This window comes from Temnothorax curvispinosus, unplaced genomic scaffold (assembly GCF_003070985.1).
Source record: "Temnothorax curvispinosus isolate PA1 unplaced genomic scaffold, ASM307098v1 QBEX01017816.1, whole genome shotgun sequence".
NCBI lineage: Eukaryota > Metazoa > Arthropoda > Insecta > Hymenoptera > Formicidae > Temnothorax > Temnothorax curvispinosus.
This window is the reverse complement of record NW_020227596.1, coordinates 144,223-163,525: the sequence shown is the minus strand read 5'-3', so window position 1 is coordinate 163,525 and position 19,303 is coordinate 144,223. Positions and strand designations below refer to the sequence as shown.

The following is a 19,303-nucleotide window of genomic DNA, read 5'->3' as shown; positions in this document are numbered from 1 at the left end:
CCGCCACTGGTACTGCCGCTGCCGCCGCCGACCGGAGTCATCCCCCTCCCCGAGTCAGTCCGGAGTCCGACATCCCTCAGGCGCCATGCATATCCTCCCCGCTCCGTCCGCCGATCTTTCCCCTTCTTCGTCACCGTCACCATGGTGATCATCCCTCCTAGAAAAGAGAAAGGCGACTGGATAAATAGAAATAGAACTATGTGGATAAAATCGTACAGGACGTTTCAAAATGAAATCAGGGCCTAATTACTGAGCCTTTGTCGTTGAAAATTAAAACTTCAGCGCACTGAGATGTTGAGGAATATAAACGAGCACAACAAGCTTATCGTTTCTCCAATCGTGTGTAATCTCTAATCTAACTGAAATAAAAATGCTGATTACAAGAGACATTACGATTAAAAAGGGATAATAGGAATCTAGAATTACTTCAGTGATAAGGAAGAAATAATGACAACATTAGTTAGGATTGCTTTCAAAAATAAACATTTATTTCAAAATTAATGCTTACCATTAATGCTGTATCCTAAAAACTAAGGTCTCTATCCTAGACACCGAGCGTGTTTAGGTGTTGTCTTAAGATTCCTTACGAGTTTACTGCATTGTTAAGTTGTGTACAATTTTGTATAGTACCGTAATGGGCTCTACAGCGAATCCAAATCCTCGCTGATTCGCGAAATCACATGATACCCTTCAAAACCCACGCTTCAAACTTCCAAGAGATCAGAACTCCAAAGATCCAAGGATCATTTGACACAAGAATTCAACTGGGGGCACAGGAAAATCTACAAATTGCTTGGCTAAAAGCTATGTGATAATCAATCAATTTGCAACTTTTCTGTAAGATCAGAATTTACACCTACGTTTCTCTTGCGAATGAATGCAAGAATCGAGGATACAAGGATTACAAAACTCGACACTTTGAAATGCGAGATTGAGCGAGCCAAACATCATAAATGAGAATTCCTGCGTCGAAAGATCGTAAGATCCAAACTGGAAAATCCAAAAACCCAAAGATTTAAGGATTCTATAAATCCTTAAGACTTAAAGACCCGAAAATTTAACGTCTTACATCCTAAATGCAACGCATTTATAATGCGTTCGTACCTAATTGATCCGACGAGCAAAATCATGTATACAAAACTGAGTTGCGCGTTATTTCTTATATCACCAAACACAATTCGACAGTTCTCACTCTCCAGCATCTTGATAAAGAGTAAAATGATAGTACCGCTAAGTGATGATATCACATTTATGGTTCGGAGTATGCGCTATCGAGGACACATCCTTAAACAGCATCTTTTGTAGATTGTACCAGTTCGCCGAATGACGTTTCCAGACATTGCCGTAACTCCGCATAACTTACCACTAGAACACTTTGCTCATCTCGAGACATGAGGCATATCTGTAATGATACGTTTTAAGATTATTTCATGTATACACATATTTTATGTACATTCAAAGATTCTCAAGAGTTATTATTTTACCTTGTCCTGCGAGCCTGAATCGAGCTTATTCAAGCAAGCTACAACGTGCGCGAGATCCAACCAGGGTCTTCCATCAGCTGTCACTTGATGAAATACGTAGTCCCTAAACAATTTGAGCATATAACGATCGCCCGTCTCTGCCCATGTAGGTTCCATATTAAGCTCCGGCCTTTCGTTGATAGTTGCTAGCTTGACCAATAATTTGAATAGCCGTCCGTTTTCCAGTTCCTTGGCAAGTTCGTTCTCGAAAACATCTAATCGTAACTGGGCGGCATCCAACTGTGTATAAAATCGCGCACCAATCATTGGCATGAGATCCGTGACACTCTTACGGGGTTGATTTGACAGCAAGTACCTAAAAATTTGTCATATTTATTATTTAAGCATACTTCTAATTTGTCATTATAGACTGGATTATGACAATTTAGAAATCATATAATTCTTTCTTGCTGTTTATCGAGACACATTAGCATTTTTGCATATCACAAAATTCAATCAAATTAACCACAACAAATTTATGAGATACGCTAAAGACACTTTTCGAGGATTAATAAATAACTCTATACTTATTACCATGCTCTTTAAATCAAGTGATGCTATTAAAACTATTTGACAACTAATTAACAGGACATACAGGATAAGATTTCGAAGGTCGGTGGAGTAGGAACGTGTGATCAGCTCGATGGAGGCTGACATATTCTCGCGACGGACGGCGATAAGACTTCGACATGCCAGTGCTAAGACCAGCTTGCCGAGTGCTACTAAATCTTCTTGCTGATAATGTGGGATGAGGGTGAGTGGATTCGTGTTGTTTCCACCATCTCCAGTGACCACGTCTGGAATAGCGACACAACTCAAACGAAGTCGTGTCCGCGATGTAAGTAGTACCTTAGTGGGATCTAAGCATCTGTACGCCAAACCTGTAAAACACAGATTAGATTAATTCTGTTGAACGCAAAATTAAATTAGCGAGAGAAATTGAAAACAAAAATTCAAAAATTTATAAAGATGAAATTATATACGTATACCATAAAATATATTTCCTTATTCTTTAAGAAAAGCAGAGGATACTAAATAATATATAGATACTAACCAGCGGCATGAATAACACGAAATGCGGCAGTGAGTTGAATGATGTAGCTCCAAATAACACTTTCCGGTAGCATGCTACTATGCTGTTGTCTTAGAATGGTGTTTTTGGTATGACTATAAGGCCGTGGCGCGTTGGGATCCGACGAGAACGGGTCGGTGTAACCGTTAAGCTCCGTCGAGGTGAAATGTTTATTCAGCAATGTCTCCGAAGCAGGGTGATAATCATATACAAAAACCATGGCTGTGAAAAGAAACAAGGTCGGTGAGATAACACAATGCGCACGTATAGGATGTACGAAATAAACGCGAGGATATCTGAAATACGGACAATGATCACCGAACGCCTTGGTGGTAAAGACTTCTCTTAGCTGAACCAGATTTGTATGTGACAATCGCTTCCACATGTCGACCAATACCATACACTTGGTGTTGAGTCGGAACTCTACGAACATCAAGTTCAACAGAGTGTAAACAGCTAAACTGGTAATATCATATATATATGGTATTTACTGGTAGTATCCTCCAGTGAAGTTTAAACTTACCATGAATACGACGTAAACAGTATCGCGTGCCAGTCTTGATACTGGTGGCCTTGTACGTGGAAGTTTGATATCCAAGGGCCGTCGAGGTGGTTTTATGGATTGGCTCCAAAGGACATAACTCGTGATAATTGTCAACCTCATTAGGTAAGTCAGGAAATCGTACTATATCCGGTTGTGCCAATGTCAATGCGTTCTTCTGCAAAATTTCCAGTCGCAAGCTTTCGCCGACGAAGAAGCTAGAAGCGGCCTGAGGGGGAGGTGTAGATGGAGCGGAGGAGTTACTGGACGAGGATGGTTTCGTCGTTTTCACGGGTTGTAGATGCGAGGGAGTACCCGGATAGACGTAGCCAATGTGACCTGTTGCCATGGGTCCGATCTATATATTAAAGATAAAGGAATAATGCAAGAATCTCATCGTTATCCATCTTGTCATTTAAAACAGATTAAAACAGGCGTGCTTACAGCCTCAGTGCCATCCTCGGCTCCGACAGCTTCGCTACCGGCACTCCCGAAATAGAAGTATGTAGTGCCACCCACGTTTTCTTGCGAATGGGTGTAGGAGTTGTTAAAGAGATTCGGCGAGCTGCTGTTGCTGCCTGTAAGGCCTCTTCCTGGCACAAATTCGGGACTGGCAGTTACCTTCTTTTGTGGGTCCAGAGAAAGACTGGACAAATGCTTGGTCACTGAGTTCGTGCTCGGAACTATGCCAGAACTTTGGCGATTCTGTATGCGACGATTTACACATAATGATTATCCAAGATAATCTTATTACCGTTGTGGTAAAAAAATGACGAGTTACCATGTAGGTAGCAAGCTTGGACTCCAGTGGAACTCCGTTTGTTTGAGGAGTGTATGTGACGAACATCGATGGGTCCATCGCTTCCGCAGCCACTGCATTTACCACTTTAGTACTTATCTTCTACCCTTGCTCTCTATATCGTCCTTAATTAAATTCACCACCCACTTGCTTCTCACATTAACTTTTTCAAGTGCTCTAGCTTGACGTCTTCTTCTCTTTGCTTTGCGGACGTAAATCGAGGTTCCAGTCTCTCGAGCCTGCAACATATCCTCAAGCACTATGAATAAAAACATTGGCAACTATATGAATATAAATAAATACGTTTCTAAGCGCGCATCAATGTCCGTTTAACAAGTTATTTGTCAGCTTCTTTGTTGTCTCACGAGACAGAATTCTCCCGAAGGATCAAAGATTTATCGGCTGCAAAATGTAGGCAAAACAATGTACCTCGACCAAAAATCAATCGTATATAAAGAAAATCTGACGATTTATCGACGGTTCCTTCCCAAGCTACGATAGCGCGAAAAGACAGATCGGAGAAGAGTAGACTCGGCGAGCGAGTCGCGAGAGCGTCGCGAAGCGTTCGGGTGAATTACGAGCGTCCGCGAGATCGCCGACGCGACGTCTGGCATAACGAGCGAAAATAGAGAAAGAGAGGGAGCGTCAGGAGAGCCAGCAATGGCAGCTGATTTTGACAACAGGCCGACGCGGAAGACGCGCGACGCGGGCAACGCTCCGCTCCGTTTTGCCTTGACGCGGCTCGACTCCCGGCGATCCCGAGGAACGTCCGCTGACGGCTCGCGCGTTTGGGGGGCGCGAGGCGCGAGTCGAATACGGGAACGTCGGCGTCGGAGTCGTCGGACACGGCGATCGCCGACATAACCCATCCGCGCTGTCACCGCGCCGCTCGCCGCTAGCCGCGTCCCGCGTCGCGTCGCGTCGCGTCGCTTCGCGCCGCCGTTATTCGGCCGATTCGGCGACGCAAATCCGGCGCGGGGAAATTCCGCCGCCGCGGCAGTGCCGCGAGTCAAATAGACAGATGGACGAACCGTCGCTCTCTTTTCCCCCCTCGGCACCGCTCAGCACCGCTATGCCCGACGACGCGCGATCCTTACAACGAAGATCCCGAGGAGCGTGGCCGAGTACCGTGTGTTCTCACAGCGTGCCTCCATTCAGCGGACGATAAAGGAGAAAGCGCGACACAGTCCACTCCATTTGCTCCGGCTGGCCGTATGTACGTACGCGAGTGCGTGCGTGCGTGCGTGCGTGCGTGCGTGTTTACGACGCGAGTTCTCTCCCCTACCGCGGGCCGCCTTTTCCAGTTCCTCCGTCCTGTTCCGTCCGTACTTACATGCGTGTGCCTCTGTGTACGCTGCGCGCGTATCGCCGATTCGCCGCCGCTTACCGCTATCCGGATCGTGGCTCTCCCCCTCTCACGTCTCACCCCCCTTCACCAACAACACCACCGTCGGTCGCCCCCCCTTTTCGCGAAAGCGCGCGCTCCCACCAGCCATCGCGACTCGCGACCCCTTCGATCGCAGCTGTTCCGCTCCGCGACGCGGCTCGAGTCTCGAGTCTCGACTTCGGCGTGCATCGAACGCGTAGGAGAATGGCGGCCAACGCTCCTCGCAACAGTCGCAACTCGCCACGAACGATCTACTTGTCTTTATACCGACGACGTAGAGACAGATAGCCCTGGATAAGTGAGTGCGATGAACCCCCGAGGCCCGAGGATAATTGATGCGTATCGATATTATCGGCTGTCGATATCAATTTAACTGCAGACTTGTAATGGCGATATTAATAAATTATAAAAGAAGCCTAATGATATATTATATCGTTACGTGCTTTGCGCGTAATGTTGTTGTGGATAAAATCAGAGAGAAACCTGCAAAATACATCCCACGCGTCTGCTCACTGCTGGTGGGTTAAAAGTACCTTGTCGGTGCCTCCGGCCGTTCTTCCGAAAGACGTTCGCGCGCTTAACTCCGACTGGCGAAAGACGATAAAATCACAAACTTTTGTATATACTAAATCTGATGTGAATAAAATTTAAAAAATTCTCGATAATCAAAGTACCTTTTTCAGCGGCGATTATTGAATGTTGTTGTTGTTGTTTGCGACACGCGAGTTACGACTACAGTGGCGCCGTCAACGCGACGTCAATTAGCCGAGTCAGCCTCTAGCGTTTTTTTGCGCGCTTCCCTGCACGTGCACGAGATTCGGATCGTCGTCGTTACAAAAGATCGAAATAAACCGAGCTGCGAACCGCGAGCCATCGCGATGATCATTCCTGTGCGGTGCTTCACTTGCGGAAAGGTGATTGGCAACAAGTGGGAGGCGTATCTCGGACTTCTTCAAGCGGAGTACACCGAAGGGTAAGAGCGTCCGGTCTTCATTTCTAACCTAGAAACTGAATTATCAATCTACTGGCATGCAGTTTTCTTGCTTCTTACTAAATCATCTATCGTCTCATCTTAATGCCGATATCTCAAACGAGAGAAATAGATGAAATGCGACTACGGGGATGATTTGTATATTATAGAGACGCCTTGGACGCCCTAGGTCTGAAGCGATACTGCTGTCGCAGGATGCTACTTGGACATGTGGATTTGATCGAGAAGTTGCTTAACTACGCGCCGCTAGAGAAATAATTTTTAGCTCTTATGCCGTCGCTAATTGGATCTTATATCGACCGTTTGCAAAATACCTGGTGTACATAATTCTATATTGTATATTGAAAATGAGCAAAGAACGTCTATTCTGCTCTATTCTGTAGTCTTAATATTTTATTTTCTAATGATATATTTGTGTGATAAGTACGTTCTCTCTATAAGTTCGTAAAAGAAGACTAATTAAAAGATTGTTTTATTTATAGAACGTTCAAATTATTTCTCTTTCAATTCCTACATGATTAGTCATGATAATAAAACGTAATTGCATCATGGCAACAGCATTGATGTTCTATGCGAGATGAACAATGGAAGATAATCTGAGGAACAAAACTGTCTTTACAAAATGTAAAATTATTTATATTTTACGTAACTCCAGCCAGTGCCATGTGTTACAAACTCTGTTACAAATAGTACAACTTTCGTTTATATTGATACAAACGTTTGTCCACTCGTAAAAAAGAGGAACTGGGTATATATATATATATATATATGTGTTTCCTATATATATCAGAAAGGTATATTTTGATGTTAATTTTAAATGCAATGTAGGAAGACTGCGTGAAGCATTTTACTTGAGCAACATTTTTTTTTCCATACAAATAACACGCATCCGTTTCATGCAACTCGGCACTTTTTATCGGAATGCGGTTCCAAATCCTTCAATAGCTTTTTTCACGAAAATATACTTTACTATGTTTTTTTTTTTTGTATATTTTTGCAACATTAAACATTAACATATAAATTGATACCGTATTATATTGCACGCTTGAGCGAATTTAACAAAAATACGCTTGATATACTTTTTTATCGAAACATCTCTGTCAAATAAGATTGTGAAAAGGATTTCCATAGGTTGACGACTTAGCGCTTGAAACTTTTTAAATTATAATTTCATTTAAATACGGAACTTTTGTATGAAATTAAATAATATAACATTCCGATAATATAGAAATTATTTCCTACAGGAACTTCACGCATCCTTTAGGATACACTCGCACATTACGATCGTGATAATGAATTATCACGATCATTTATTACTTTGCATTTTCTCCTGTTAAATGAATACTGCCATTGCTCCTAAATCTATATTTGTTTTTAATTTCTGTCCTATATAATTAATATAATATATAGCCGTATACGTTATTTTATAAGTTTGATAATTTTCCATGTTCTTTGTTCACATAAATAGGAATAAAAAATAAATTAATTCTTTGAAAAAAAGATCCTATTAGGATTAACGTGGGTCTAAATATTTGATGCTTTTAGAAGATTCTACTGTCAGGAAATATATCAGAAGGTCTGAGCTAATATATACAGTTTAAATATATCGATTCTGTCCAGAAATTCAATAACATCTGTCCGTGAGCCTATTGTCACGCTGGATTCGTTCTAAAATACCTAGCTATATCGAAGACGGATCTAATTGTAAGACATGATAAAAAAATTCGTTGCATATGCGTTGAAATATTTGCACTAGATAAAAAAAAGTCGGAAAATATCCTATCGAGAGTACAATTTCACTATATCCATTATAGCACTGCGTGATCCAAATATTAATGCCATCAAACCTATCACGCATATAATTACATTCTTCAAGGCTACCCAGTTTCCTGGTCCGAAGCCGACGTCCCAGTAAGTTACGGTCTCAATGAAGACCGGAATGAGAAGGCCCAAAATGGAGAAACAAAATGCACCAATTAGGCCGATAAACGGTTCGATCGTCGGTACTGCCACAGCAAGGAGAACTGTAATACGAGAATGGTTATTTCATGGTATATCAACAATTTGTAGATATTTGAAAAACAAAATCTCTCTGGTTATGTACCTGATCCTGTTACTAGAACCGTCCTTACGATATAATTGGCTAAAATCGGTTTCTTTTCAAAACGGTTTTTTACTCCGTTCCACACGATATCAAGGCACACGTAGAATTGTAAACCGAAGGTGCAAAAGACGGCTAACGAAATCAGTATCTTCACAATTTGCGCCGCTCTGTGAAATGATCAACAACCAAAATATAGAAAATGAGATTGGATATATGTTATTATATGAATCAAATTACAATTTTGTCAACTTAAATTCTTACATTTCTTCCGTCGGTAGATTCAGAGTGATGCTACCCAATGTTTCGTCTTGGTACTTAGCATATCCGAGGAATCCAAGGAAAATATATACTAGCGTAACACCGGACATTCCCTTGTTGAGAACTCCACAGATTCCCGTAAAGTGCTGTGGCGTCTTCATGTTGTTCTCGAGGGGCATCACCACGCCAATCGCCTCCATGGCAAAGATAGTGATGCTGAAAAACTGTGGGAAGTTCTCGATCGTAGCTACTAAAGGCACTGAAGACAATGGCGGCAAATCCCAAACGAGGTAGTAAAATGTTATTCCCAGTCCTGTTCCCATAAAGATATTCGCCACCATCGAAACTGGCGCGAGGTACTTCAAATCGGGTATCCAGCTGAGAAGTATCAGCGGCACCAGCAAGTAAGCGGTGATTAACCGGATGTTGTATTCGCCAGCGTCAACGTCTTGATAATGCTCGATTATCTGCTTGATATTAGCAGCCACGATTACTGCGTACACGCTGCAGGTGCCGTAATACGTGGTAAACAGACTGATTTGTATGAGATATCTGTGAGCGAAAGAGAAAATGACCCGTTAGCTAAAAACGTTGCTAAAGGAGTTAATTTTTTTTTCGAAAAACAAACTTAATAACCTGGAAGGTTTCGCGAACTTTCTCGCCCATTGAGGTCCGATGCTGAAAGCTGTCTCGGCAACTTCAGCAAATCCCATTTCCGTCTTTCGGGTTTTTTTATAAAGCATGTGCGCACATTTGACCTGGAAATGGATATTATACGTTGAGTTTTATCTTACAAAAAAATTGAACTAAAAGGTTATCTGCAGTGATAACTACACGATTAAACACTAAACATTTATCTCATGAAACTCACCAGGATATACGCACAATGCGTGCACACGAATGCGACGAGTATCGTGGCAAAGATACCCAGCAGCAATCCGGCGTTTTTAAAAGCTATGGGCATAGCCAGTATTCCAGTGCCAAGAGAAGCTTTTAGTAAGTGCGTCAATGTATCGCAATCCCTGAAAGCGTCATACAGTTCGGTTGCTTATGCATTAATCGTGTCGCTCCGAATCATTAAAAATTATTAACCATGATAAAAATGCGAATGCTTCTCGTATTGCGTTACAACTCGTCGCATTGCTCGTGGCAATCAACTCATATTATTGAAATTGTTAAAGATGAAATAATATCTAGTTTAAAGAAACTTAGAGAAAGAATTTACATATGTCTAGCATATATTTTAATTACGTCTAATTTATTTGACTTTTATTACATCATGAAAGAGAGAGAGAGAGATAAAATTATTATTTTAATTAAATGATACCATTAATGATATATATCTCTTAATGATACCGTCTTGGTTATTTATAACTTGTAATTGCTGTATGGTATATTTATTCTTTGCGCGAATATATTATCAGATGTGCAACGACAGAATTCGCTCTACGAAAAGAATGCATAAAAATAATTTTATCCATTTTTTCTAAATAAAATCCACGTCACAGGATTATTATTAAAAGGATGAAGATATTGATTCTCACGTTGTCGGATTGTCGACTTTGCGTTCCGCGAAGGGATCGAAACTCTTTTCATCGCCCAATGTGACTTCGACATCGCGTGGCGCAACTTGTACTTTATATCTGAAATATAAGTCAATACAAAGCTTTTAGTATCTTATATTCCGCATACCTATGCATTATAAGTTATATTTCTTTTCACTGTCAATTAACATTTGCAATTGAAATCAATCGGAATCTTACTTGACGGATAGAACGCCGTCCTTGAGATTGGATCCATCTTGAGGTAGGAAGGTATCCAACTCTGTCGGCGGCTTCTCTCTTGCATCGGTCTACGTTAAAAGCGAGATTATAACGCAATGTGTTTATTGTAATGACATGAGATGATATCAGCGTGAATGAGTTACGTAAGATAATTATGACGCAAATAGAGATGTGAATAAATTATAAATATACGCAAACAGATAAAGCTGTGTCTTGCAAATCAAGGCTTACCATTGTAGACTTGTTTGTTGATGTATTATCCGTCACCTGAAATACATACGAGAAACGATCAATATTTTGATTACGTCGCTTTGCGAAAATTTTGCACGGATTCAGCAAATTTATGAGCACATTATCGCAACACGTAACTTTTATTTATACAATTTATTTTCTGATATTGCATTATATTGACGTTATTGCACATTTTTTAAGTATTAAGGTTTCGGTAAATTGATAAACAGAATTCCTCCGATAAATTATATATACAGGTCCAGACTCATTTTATGTTACGTAAATTCTTATCTTCCGAAACACGACCTTTGAAACTTTTGTGATTTAAAAGCGAGAAATAGCACACGTAAGATAACTCCAGGCCTACAGTTGGCAGTAACATTATTTGTCACTTTGCAACATTATTTGACAAGTAAATATAGATGTGCAAATTTGTTATGCAAAATTGTTATGCTATATTTCAGTCCCGCGTTTTCACCTGATATATCAATTCGCTGTGCTTTATCGTACAGACGTAAAAGACATTGTTGACTCACTACCGTTATTCTAAAAACTTTTGCTATTGTCGCCATTGTAATTGTCATAATTTTCAATTTAAGAAAAAAAAAATAGGAAAGTTATTGTACACTAAAAAAGTTATATTAAGCTACATAAGCATTAAATTGCAAGAGAATTTGAAGTAGCGATTAAATTCCGCGATTATTTTGATCTTTTTCGTTTACTTAGGATCAGATTACAATGTGATTAGATACTTGCGTTGGGCAATTCAATCATGCTAAATGAGATTGTATTATACATGTAGAAAGAGCGTTAGCTTTTGCCACTTCCGGGTTCGTGAACTCGGCCTTGCTTGGATAAAGTAAACAATCGCGCACATATGTGCGGGCATATAGATAACGCGATAATCTGACACTTTAATTATTAGAAGAGGCAAAGGGCAGATGTAACGAAGGAGTTATACGCTCGGTATTTCCTGCAGAACAGAATTTCTCTCAATGTGTCATATCTGAGATCTCCCGAATAACAGTATTTTTCTTAAGAATTGAATTACGCGAATATTCTTGAGATTTTTCTACAAGCAAACCATTCTCTTTCTAATTATACTTTATTGTCATTTCTATTCTATGCCTTCTTGCTAGTCTAGCAGTTAAAATGTCTGGATGATATATCAAGAATGATATATATAATTATAATTGCATGCTCACAACGTATGAATAGATGATGTAGCATACAAAATCTAAAAGAAATGCGACGAGAGTTCGCAGTACAGAGTGCAAATTTCCTATGTACGTTAGAGCGAACTAACGATGTTTCTCACGTTGAAATCACATCTCTCTGCAACACATTCGCCGAGTCTTGATCAGCGACGGTAGAATTGGTGAAACACCATCATGGTAACAGTTTCTGTCGAGCAATGTCGGATATTAAGATCGAGGGTAAAAATAGTGGTAGCAACGACTCACTAACCGTCGGCAAGACAACCCTCCAAACGCTCTATTTTGAAACGAGACAGAAAGACGACCGTTAACTTCCTACGTGACTTTATGTGAGCAAACGAATGGATATCCAAGCGTATTCATCGATCTATTTGCTTTAGTGGTAATTTGTGATCGAGTATATACTTGCCGAGAGCACATATATATATGTATATATATCATTGCCGAATGCCGTAATCGACAATGACCTATCCTCGCTATGTTTGTTGTCGCTTGTTATCGAACATGATCGGCCGTGACGGAACCTCTTACATTAAATGCCACTTAGACTCACGAGATAATCAGGCGAAATAATTAGAGATCGATGTTCTTGAAAAAGTCCTTACGAATCCTTGGCCTCTCACAACGGAATAGAAAGCTCCAGGTTGTAGGACAAAGTCCGCGATCTAATCGTATCTGTTGTGTAGAACGTGCGACCGACCTGACAATGAGATTAGACATACACCAACCGCGTGTCTTATTAATTTATCTTATTGCGATATCAAAAGAGCTCATTGTTATGCGGGCGACCCAGTGAAAAAAAAGATGAGTTACGAGAGGAGATAACTGTATCAGATAAGCTGGTCCAAGTCGCCGTAATAAGCTTGATCAATTAACTTGTCATTAGTTGATTCCTTTACCCGCTTGACAATTGCTAGGTCGGTCATTAAACCTAGAGCTTAACTTCCTGTTAATTGCGGTTAATTTTGCGCCTAAAATGTGATCAGAACTGATCTGACCTCTTTCCGAGACAATTGGACAGCGAAAAAAACGTCGCATATATTTTCTGTAAAACTAAGTAAATTTAATCGCGCGTGGCGCTAATTTTGTCGTCGCCAAGTTTTGAAAAGGAGATTAATTTTAGACGTGCGGAGAAGAGAGAGGGTTTTTCGGGATTGCAAAAGAATTGCAAGAGAGTTGTAAGAAAATTGCAAGAGGACTGTGAAAGAAGCTTCCGCATCTTATCCCGCGCTTGTTCATCGTTCGGCCGCGAGAAATATGATAACCGTTTTTGTAAAACTAAACAAAAAAAAACATGAGGTCGCGTACCAATTAAATGACTTTAATCACTGAAATAATTGCGTATGAATAATTGCGCTTTACGGTCGGGACTCAAGATAGACAAAGTATTCACGACATTTTTCGCACGGCGTAAAAACATATGCTTCGTTCAAATATAAATTCCTACTTAAAAGCGGTGAAGAATAAGCACACGGTATCACGATAAGGAACTGGGTTGATAATCCAGCAGAACCGCATCAAATTGCAAATAACATCGTTAAGGAAACGCAAGTCGACATGGTAACTATCTATTACCTTATCAGAAGCAACCACTCCAAGGGTTGCGTTCTTCATAACTGAAAGCTTTCGATTTTACCACACGCCAACGGGTCAACGATAAACTCTTCATAAACCGTCAAATCGAGTGGGGAGAAAAACAAGGCGGACGCCGGAGTTATCTATGGGGAATATATGTATACAACACCAGGTTAGTATTGTGAAACCGCGTAAACTTATATGTATGTACATACAACTGATCGTCCTCAAAGTACTTACAAGTAATACCAACGCAACGAACAGATATAATGTAACGCTTTAAACTAGCCAGTATTTCCATTGAAACGAAATAAAAGTTCGAGCTTACGGAACGTTTGAGGAAATCATGAAAAATATTTCAGGATGAGTAAAATCTGGACGACATGAGATACTTGGGAGTATGCTAAAGATATACCTGTACAGGGAGCCGCTAAATATATCTGATATTCGATGAACGTCGACTTGATGACATTTATAGGACGAAAGACCGTCCGCGCGAATAAGGTATGTACATACATGCGAGAACTTAATGCGTGACAAAATTCAATTTCTTGGAGAAGAATGAAATCGGGCGGGCTCTGCGCACTTTCGTGTTCCCCGGCAGAAACGTGATATCGGTTTTGAATGTGCCGTTTCAGATGTTGCAAATCAGCAATTTGTTTCATGTGTCTTCGAATCAGAGTCAACATATTGCTTTAGTCTGTATCGCCGGCGTGATATTTCACACGTTAAAGAATGTGTTAACGTACATACTGACAACTGCAAAATATTGGAATGAGTATTCGAGGAATTTGAGCGCAGCCAGGTCTGAAATAGTTTACATTTCGAGATAGCGAGAAAATCCAACGATGATAAAGATATCATCCTTCGTGGAAGCGTGAAACTACGAGTTTCGACCGTGAGAGCCGCTAAACTGGTTTACCACCTGGCTCCAGAAAGTCGCTGTCTGCCTCAAAAGCCGAACCATCTTTTCTTTCCGCCCGCACATCCGGCACATCCAATCCATCCAATCACACCTGTGTCAGCTTATTACGTTAAAATTTGCACAATGATAACGCCGCCTTTTCCGCGACGCCGCGGAAAAGGGAAGAGAGGTATGCGCGAGCGGCTACCGGCGAGCATCCGAAATATCGGCACGCCGTTACATCATGCGAACATACTGGCATATAAGATAAAGACGTCATGGCCGTACAAGTCGCGGTTACTCCATGTGGTTTCTTTCGCGAGCAGCTGCTACGTTCAAGGAAATACTCGTACATGTGACTCATTTTGGCGACAAGTATCAGGAAACGACTTGAGATATAAGCGAATAGGTGATATGTTTCATTAATTGTGTATACAACATTACGTAATAATGATAATGTTAAAATTAATTTTAGCATTGCGGTAATAATAATGACGTTGGCAAAAATATATGATAAACACTATAATACTTGCAATATTGTAAAAACTTGCGGACACAAGCATGAGAAATTTTATATAAGAAAATCATTAATTTTTATAACTACATTTTAAATACATTTTTCCAATTCTATATCTGTATATATATCTATAAAAAAAAGTAGAAATATATACATAAAACAAAATTAAATAAAATCGGAGCAAGGAAAGAAATATATATACATAGATATATATAGATCCGTCGCGCAACTGTCGTATCTTATCTTTTTTTTATAATAACGTGACTTGCTTTTCGTCTTTTTGTTTCTGAATCATATGCCACGAGTTTCTCATATTCGGCCTCGAAGTCGAGATCTCGTGCGCATGAATGAGTCAATCCGAAAATATCGATACCGGGAAAGACCGAGGATCATGAATGGAGAATAAGGTTTTCGTTATTCTTATAGCGGTTATTCTTATAGCCACGAAGCGGGAATCGAAGAATCGATCGAGGGAACGGAACGCTCACCTGCCAAGTTATTCGCCGGTGATAGTTTCTACGTGTTGAGAACGCCTAAGAATCGAGCCCGTCGCCGGCGGTTACCTCATTCCTGAGCGCAGGCTTGTCCGACGGTAGGCACGAGTTACGGAGCGCGCCGTTCTCATGCGGTAGTGCCCACGCAGGTCTCGTGCGATACTCACGAACCGTTCGAAAGATCGCCGCCAACTGCCGTGGCGACTTGATTACTTGGCTACTTTCCACCGTTACACCGCCTCCTTCACCACCGCGTCTTCGCCGCCGCCGCCGCCGCCATCTTCCGAGGCTTTGTGGCAGAGGTCGTCGCTCGGCCGCCGTTATCGATTCCCACCGATCGCTCTTTCGAACTTCATCATGAATTGCACAAAACTCCGGGGTTTCCCCCAAAACCTTCGTTACGAAATTGCAGATAATCCTCATGAGTTTGCGTACCGCAAGATACCGCGGATGCGCTCTTGCGCTATTCTTGACCTTTCAGGAAACGCATTCTTCGCTTCATTTCATCGTCAAAAAGAGCGAAGCTATCTCATTGAATGTCCTGAAACTAAACGAGATTTGAATAAAAAAAAAAATATGTGAACTTGCAGCTTCCACATCGTCCCTCACCTAAATCCGTATCGTGTGACGCGCCAGAAATGGCGGGCGCGCGAAGGCGTCTAACAATAAGTCTGGCCTGCACGTGGCCTGCTGACTCCTCGTCTCCTCGATTCAAATGCTCCCAGCGCATGATGAAATTCGGCGAGCCGATGTCACGACGCTCGGCCGCTGTGACGCGCGGCTATCCGTTACGACGTGTGCCATGCGTTATTCATTATCGCGTGTGCGATGCGTGCAACGTGAGCGCGTGGGATACGTGATTCTTCGCTATCGCGTCCTAGAAATGTAATAAACATCCGTATACTTATATGGACCGTCCGGAACGAACGAGCGTGTGGTGCCGAATGCAGCTCTTCTTGAAGATATACGCTTAATATTTACCGTTTTATCTAGATGCAAAGGTATAGCATTCTTAAGTACACATTCGATGGAAAATTACGCTGGAAAATTTTATACTCATATAATAGAACGTTTTGTAACTGAGCCAGCTTATCAGAAATTCATATGACCAAGAGATCTCGTTTCGATTATTTCAGGTCGAGAGATAGGCATCTTTTGGCCAACTGTATACCTCTGCTGAACTTCACAGCCGTCTAAACTATTAATTGGTCCTCGTTTAGGGCGATGGCGAGACCGCAATTTCGTCCAATCAAACATTGATCGGTGCAAACAATCGGTCGGGTAGACAGCGTAGACAGGATCACGAAAAAGTCGGATGAGCGCATAAACGATCGTATGACGAAGACTGTCAAGTGACCCACAAATTGGCGGTTTTGCGTGAGAACGCCAACTATGTCTGAAATTAAATATCCGGGATATTATACCGGTAATACGATAATAGAGCATGCGACAGTTTCGCTACCGTATCGTAAAAGCCACGTACAACTTACAATTAACTCTATTGTTATATACTCTATCGTATTCTGTTCTACATTTTTATTAAGAACAATCTTATCGCTTGTAGTGTCTGCAGATGTGGCATCGTTTAAAATTCAAGACATCTCTGAGAAATCAGATTTAAAAATCTAAGAAATTAAAAATCTGTAAAGATTTCAGTTTTCCAAGAATTTAAATGGAATCTAATTTTTTAATTAAAAGTGGAAGTTTTTTAAAACGAAGAAACACACTCGAGCTTTAAAAATATACAAACGTAACCCATAAAAAGTTTACTTCTAATTTCACTAGCGTTGCATCATTCTTCTAAGGTCGCGAACGGCTATTATCTGGCGCAGTAAGCAGTAATAAATTGTTAATTAGATCGGCATGTGTGTCGTAAATTAATGTGCTTATTTTCTTGTTCATTCCCCTATCGATCATTTGACTTAAAAGACATATTTGAAACTTGAACTTAGGCAAACGCAGCTGTCAGCACTGCCGACAATCTCTCGATCACGAACATTTCCAAAAATGTTCGATGTTTAAAATTTATATCCAGTAAAATTCCACGCATTGTATTATTTAATTTCACAGATTGTTTAATTAACGGAAAAATTTGTCATGCTGTCAAATCGCAATTAAATAAACCATCATTTAACAAGAGTAACCTGTTTACGTAGTATCATTAAAAAAAATTGTAATCAATCATGTTAACTGGAAAGAACAAAACGCACGTGTATGACAGCAACGAGCAAGCCCCTGCGCGGGTATGCAAAGAGCACTATCTGCTCTTGTTGGAGTTGTACGTGAAACAGGCGTCAGGCGACCGTCTGGCCAAGCTGAACCAGATGTTTTTCGTACCTACCAGCGTTCACTTTGGATTCCTCGACTTCGTGGACGAGAACGATCTAATGGTGACTCCGGTGGACCCTCTTTTCCAACCGCAGGTGGGCATCGTTAACGAAGTCGAAATCTTCAACGTTGGGAAATCAGTGCTATTCACCATTGATTCCGAGGCAGCTATGAATCGTACGATAAAAATGATCCTAAAAATCACGGTGAAGAAGCAAATGCCGGATGCCATCAAGCCGGATGTCCTAGTAGGTACTGGCGAGCTGGACTTGTCCGGTCAGTACGCGGCTTTGCGAATAGAAATGATGCAAGACTGGAAAAATAGTCTCACGACATCCAAAGAATTTGACGGTCAAGTGCCGTTGACTTACAATGGCAACTTGTCGGGAAATCTTGACATCTTCGTAAGAATCTCCGGCCTCGGACAGATGATTGTCACGGAATTTGACGCACCGATCGCGCAGGATCCCTCGACATTCGTTTTCGGCGCTAGAGAGGCCGATCGGATCTTGTTGTACAAGTGTCGCGAAGTGGACTCTCACACCATTGATATATTCAATGATTCCAGCGAGGATCTTCAAAGCCCGATAACTTGTCCCGTGTGTATACCAGAGAAATATCCTTGTATACCATGTGGGAAATTAGCAGCTGTCGAAGAGAGGGTTGAGAAAATAAGACAGAAAGAGGACGATAGGATGATTGAAAGGAAATTAAAGGATAAAGTACGTACTTGAGAAAGAAATAATTTCTCGATTAGGCATCTAAACTCAGTTCTGATTTTTCAGCCATCAAAGGACTCTGTCCGGCGTAGTCCATCTCAGCCTTGCGGCAAGCCGGTAGTCCTCAAGGTATCCGGTCTCTTTGACAACGGTGACGGCATTGCCAAGAAGAAACCTACGGTAACAGTTGCCGCGGAGTCCGCCGCGACGAAATCAGGCGATCCATCTGATCCCGACCACGATATTTTTGTTCTGAGAATCGGTAAGAAAGGTCTCGTCGGCGTTGGCGAGAAATCTGACATTCAGCTAGAGATGAAGACCCCGAAAGGACCTGAAAGAAGGCCCCCGATTAGATATGAAACCAGGGATGTGCAGACAGAAGGACATGATGAAGAACCGCTGAAGCTGAAGGATAAGAAAAAGATTAAGAAGAAAAAGTGACGCACTTCATTATTCAAGTTCTTTATCCGAGAGTCAAGTTCTAATAAATCTAATTCATTTTGATTTATTTTACGATATTTTTCCTATTGTTAATTTTTTATTTTTATACAACTGTTGTGCAATAAACATGTATTTATTTATTTGTATTAAACTGCATTTCTTTGTACTAAATATTGCAATAAGTATAATAAAAAAATATCAATTATATAGATGAATTACACGAGATCGAGTAAATCAAAGTCAAATAAATTGTTTCGGACGTTACATTCTCTTAATATCGAGAACTTAGCTTTTAAGTTCAAATTCGTAATTTACTTCAGTATAATTTGTATAATTGTCAACCTAAAATTTTTTATCGTCAATAACAATCAAAATTAATTAAAGTGATATAAACAATAAGTAAATAAAAATTGCTAAA

General features: G+C 40.9%; 4 protein-coding genes across 13 annotated transcripts; 2 read left to right on the top strand and 2 right to left on the bottom strand.

Moving 5' to 3' along the window:
* Positions 1 to 460: 460 nt before the first annotated feature.
* LOC112467762 (PAN2-PAN3 deadenylation complex subunit PAN3) lies at positions 461 to 6,008 on the bottom strand. 9 transcript variants are annotated; one of them, XM_025036554.1, is made up of 9 exons: positions 5,806 to 6,008; positions 3,918 to 4,174; positions 3,581 to 3,841; positions 3,119 to 3,494; positions 2,905 to 3,018; positions 2,578 to 2,817; positions 2,119 to 2,404; positions 1,485 to 1,839; positions 461 to 1,402 (listed from the first exon to the last, which is right to left on the bottom strand). In XM_025036554.1, exons 2-9 carry the CDS (start codon positions 3,993 to 3,995, stop codon positions 1,286 to 1,288), a joined length of 1,827 nt encoding a protein of 608 aa, XP_024892322.1. In that variant the 5' UTR covers positions 3,996 to 4,174; positions 5,806 to 6,008; the 3' UTR covers positions 461 to 1,285. The 9 variants fall into 9 exon arrangements, with proteins under 9 accessions (XP_024892322.1, XP_024892316.1, XP_024892321.1 ...); XM_025036548.1 differs by lacking the exon at positions 5,806 to 6,008 and adding an exon at positions 5,269 to 5,794 and having other exon boundaries at positions 3,918 to 4,194; XM_025036553.1 differs by lacking the exon at positions 5,806 to 6,008 and adding an exon at positions 5,269 to 5,794.
* Positions 6,009 to 6,098: 90 nt separating this feature from the next.
* On the top strand, positions 6,099 to 6,797 carry LOC112467765 (DNA-directed RNA polymerases I, II, and III subunit RPABC5). Its single transcript, XM_025036559.1, has 2 exons — positions 6,099 to 6,295; positions 6,463 to 6,797. Exons 1-2 carry the CDS (start codon positions 6,201 to 6,203, stop codon positions 6,569 to 6,571), a joined length of 204 nt encoding a protein of 67 aa, XP_024892327.1. The 5' UTR covers positions 6,099 to 6,200; the 3' UTR covers positions 6,572 to 6,797.
* Positions 6,798 to 6,927: 130 nt separating this feature from the next.
* On the bottom strand, positions 6,928 to 15,577 carry LOC112467763 (proton-coupled amino acid transporter-like protein pathetic). 2 transcript variants are annotated; one of them, XM_025036557.1, is made up of 9 exons: positions 15,392 to 15,577; positions 10,691 to 10,726; positions 10,439 to 10,527; positions 10,220 to 10,318; positions 9,547 to 9,697; positions 9,312 to 9,433; positions 8,679 to 9,227; positions 8,418 to 8,584; positions 6,928 to 8,337 (listed from the first exon to the last, which is right to left on the bottom strand). In XM_025036557.1, exons 2-9 carry the CDS (start codon positions 10,691 to 10,693, stop codon positions 8,093 to 8,095), a joined length of 1,425 nt encoding a protein of 474 aa, XP_024892325.1. In that variant the 5' UTR covers positions 10,694 to 10,726; positions 15,392 to 15,577; the 3' UTR covers positions 6,928 to 8,092. The 2 variants fall into 2 exon arrangements, with proteins under 2 accessions (XP_024892325.1, XP_024892324.1); XM_025036556.1 differs by lacking the exon at positions 15,392 to 15,577 and adding an exon at positions 13,483 to 13,660.
* Positions 15,578 to 15,745: 168 nt separating this feature from the next.
* On the top strand, positions 15,746 to 19,233 carry LOC112467764. The gene is made up of 3 exons (XM_025036558.1): positions 15,746 to 16,398; positions 16,534 to 18,447; positions 18,511 to 19,233. The coding sequence occupies exons 2-3, from the start codon at positions 17,581 to 17,583 to the stop codon at positions 18,883 to 18,885; spliced, it is 1,242 nt and encodes a 413-aa protein (XP_024892326.1). The 5' UTR covers positions 15,746 to 16,398; positions 16,534 to 17,580; the 3' UTR covers positions 18,886 to 19,233.
* The last annotated feature ends 70 nt before the right edge of the window (positions 19,234 to 19,303 follow it).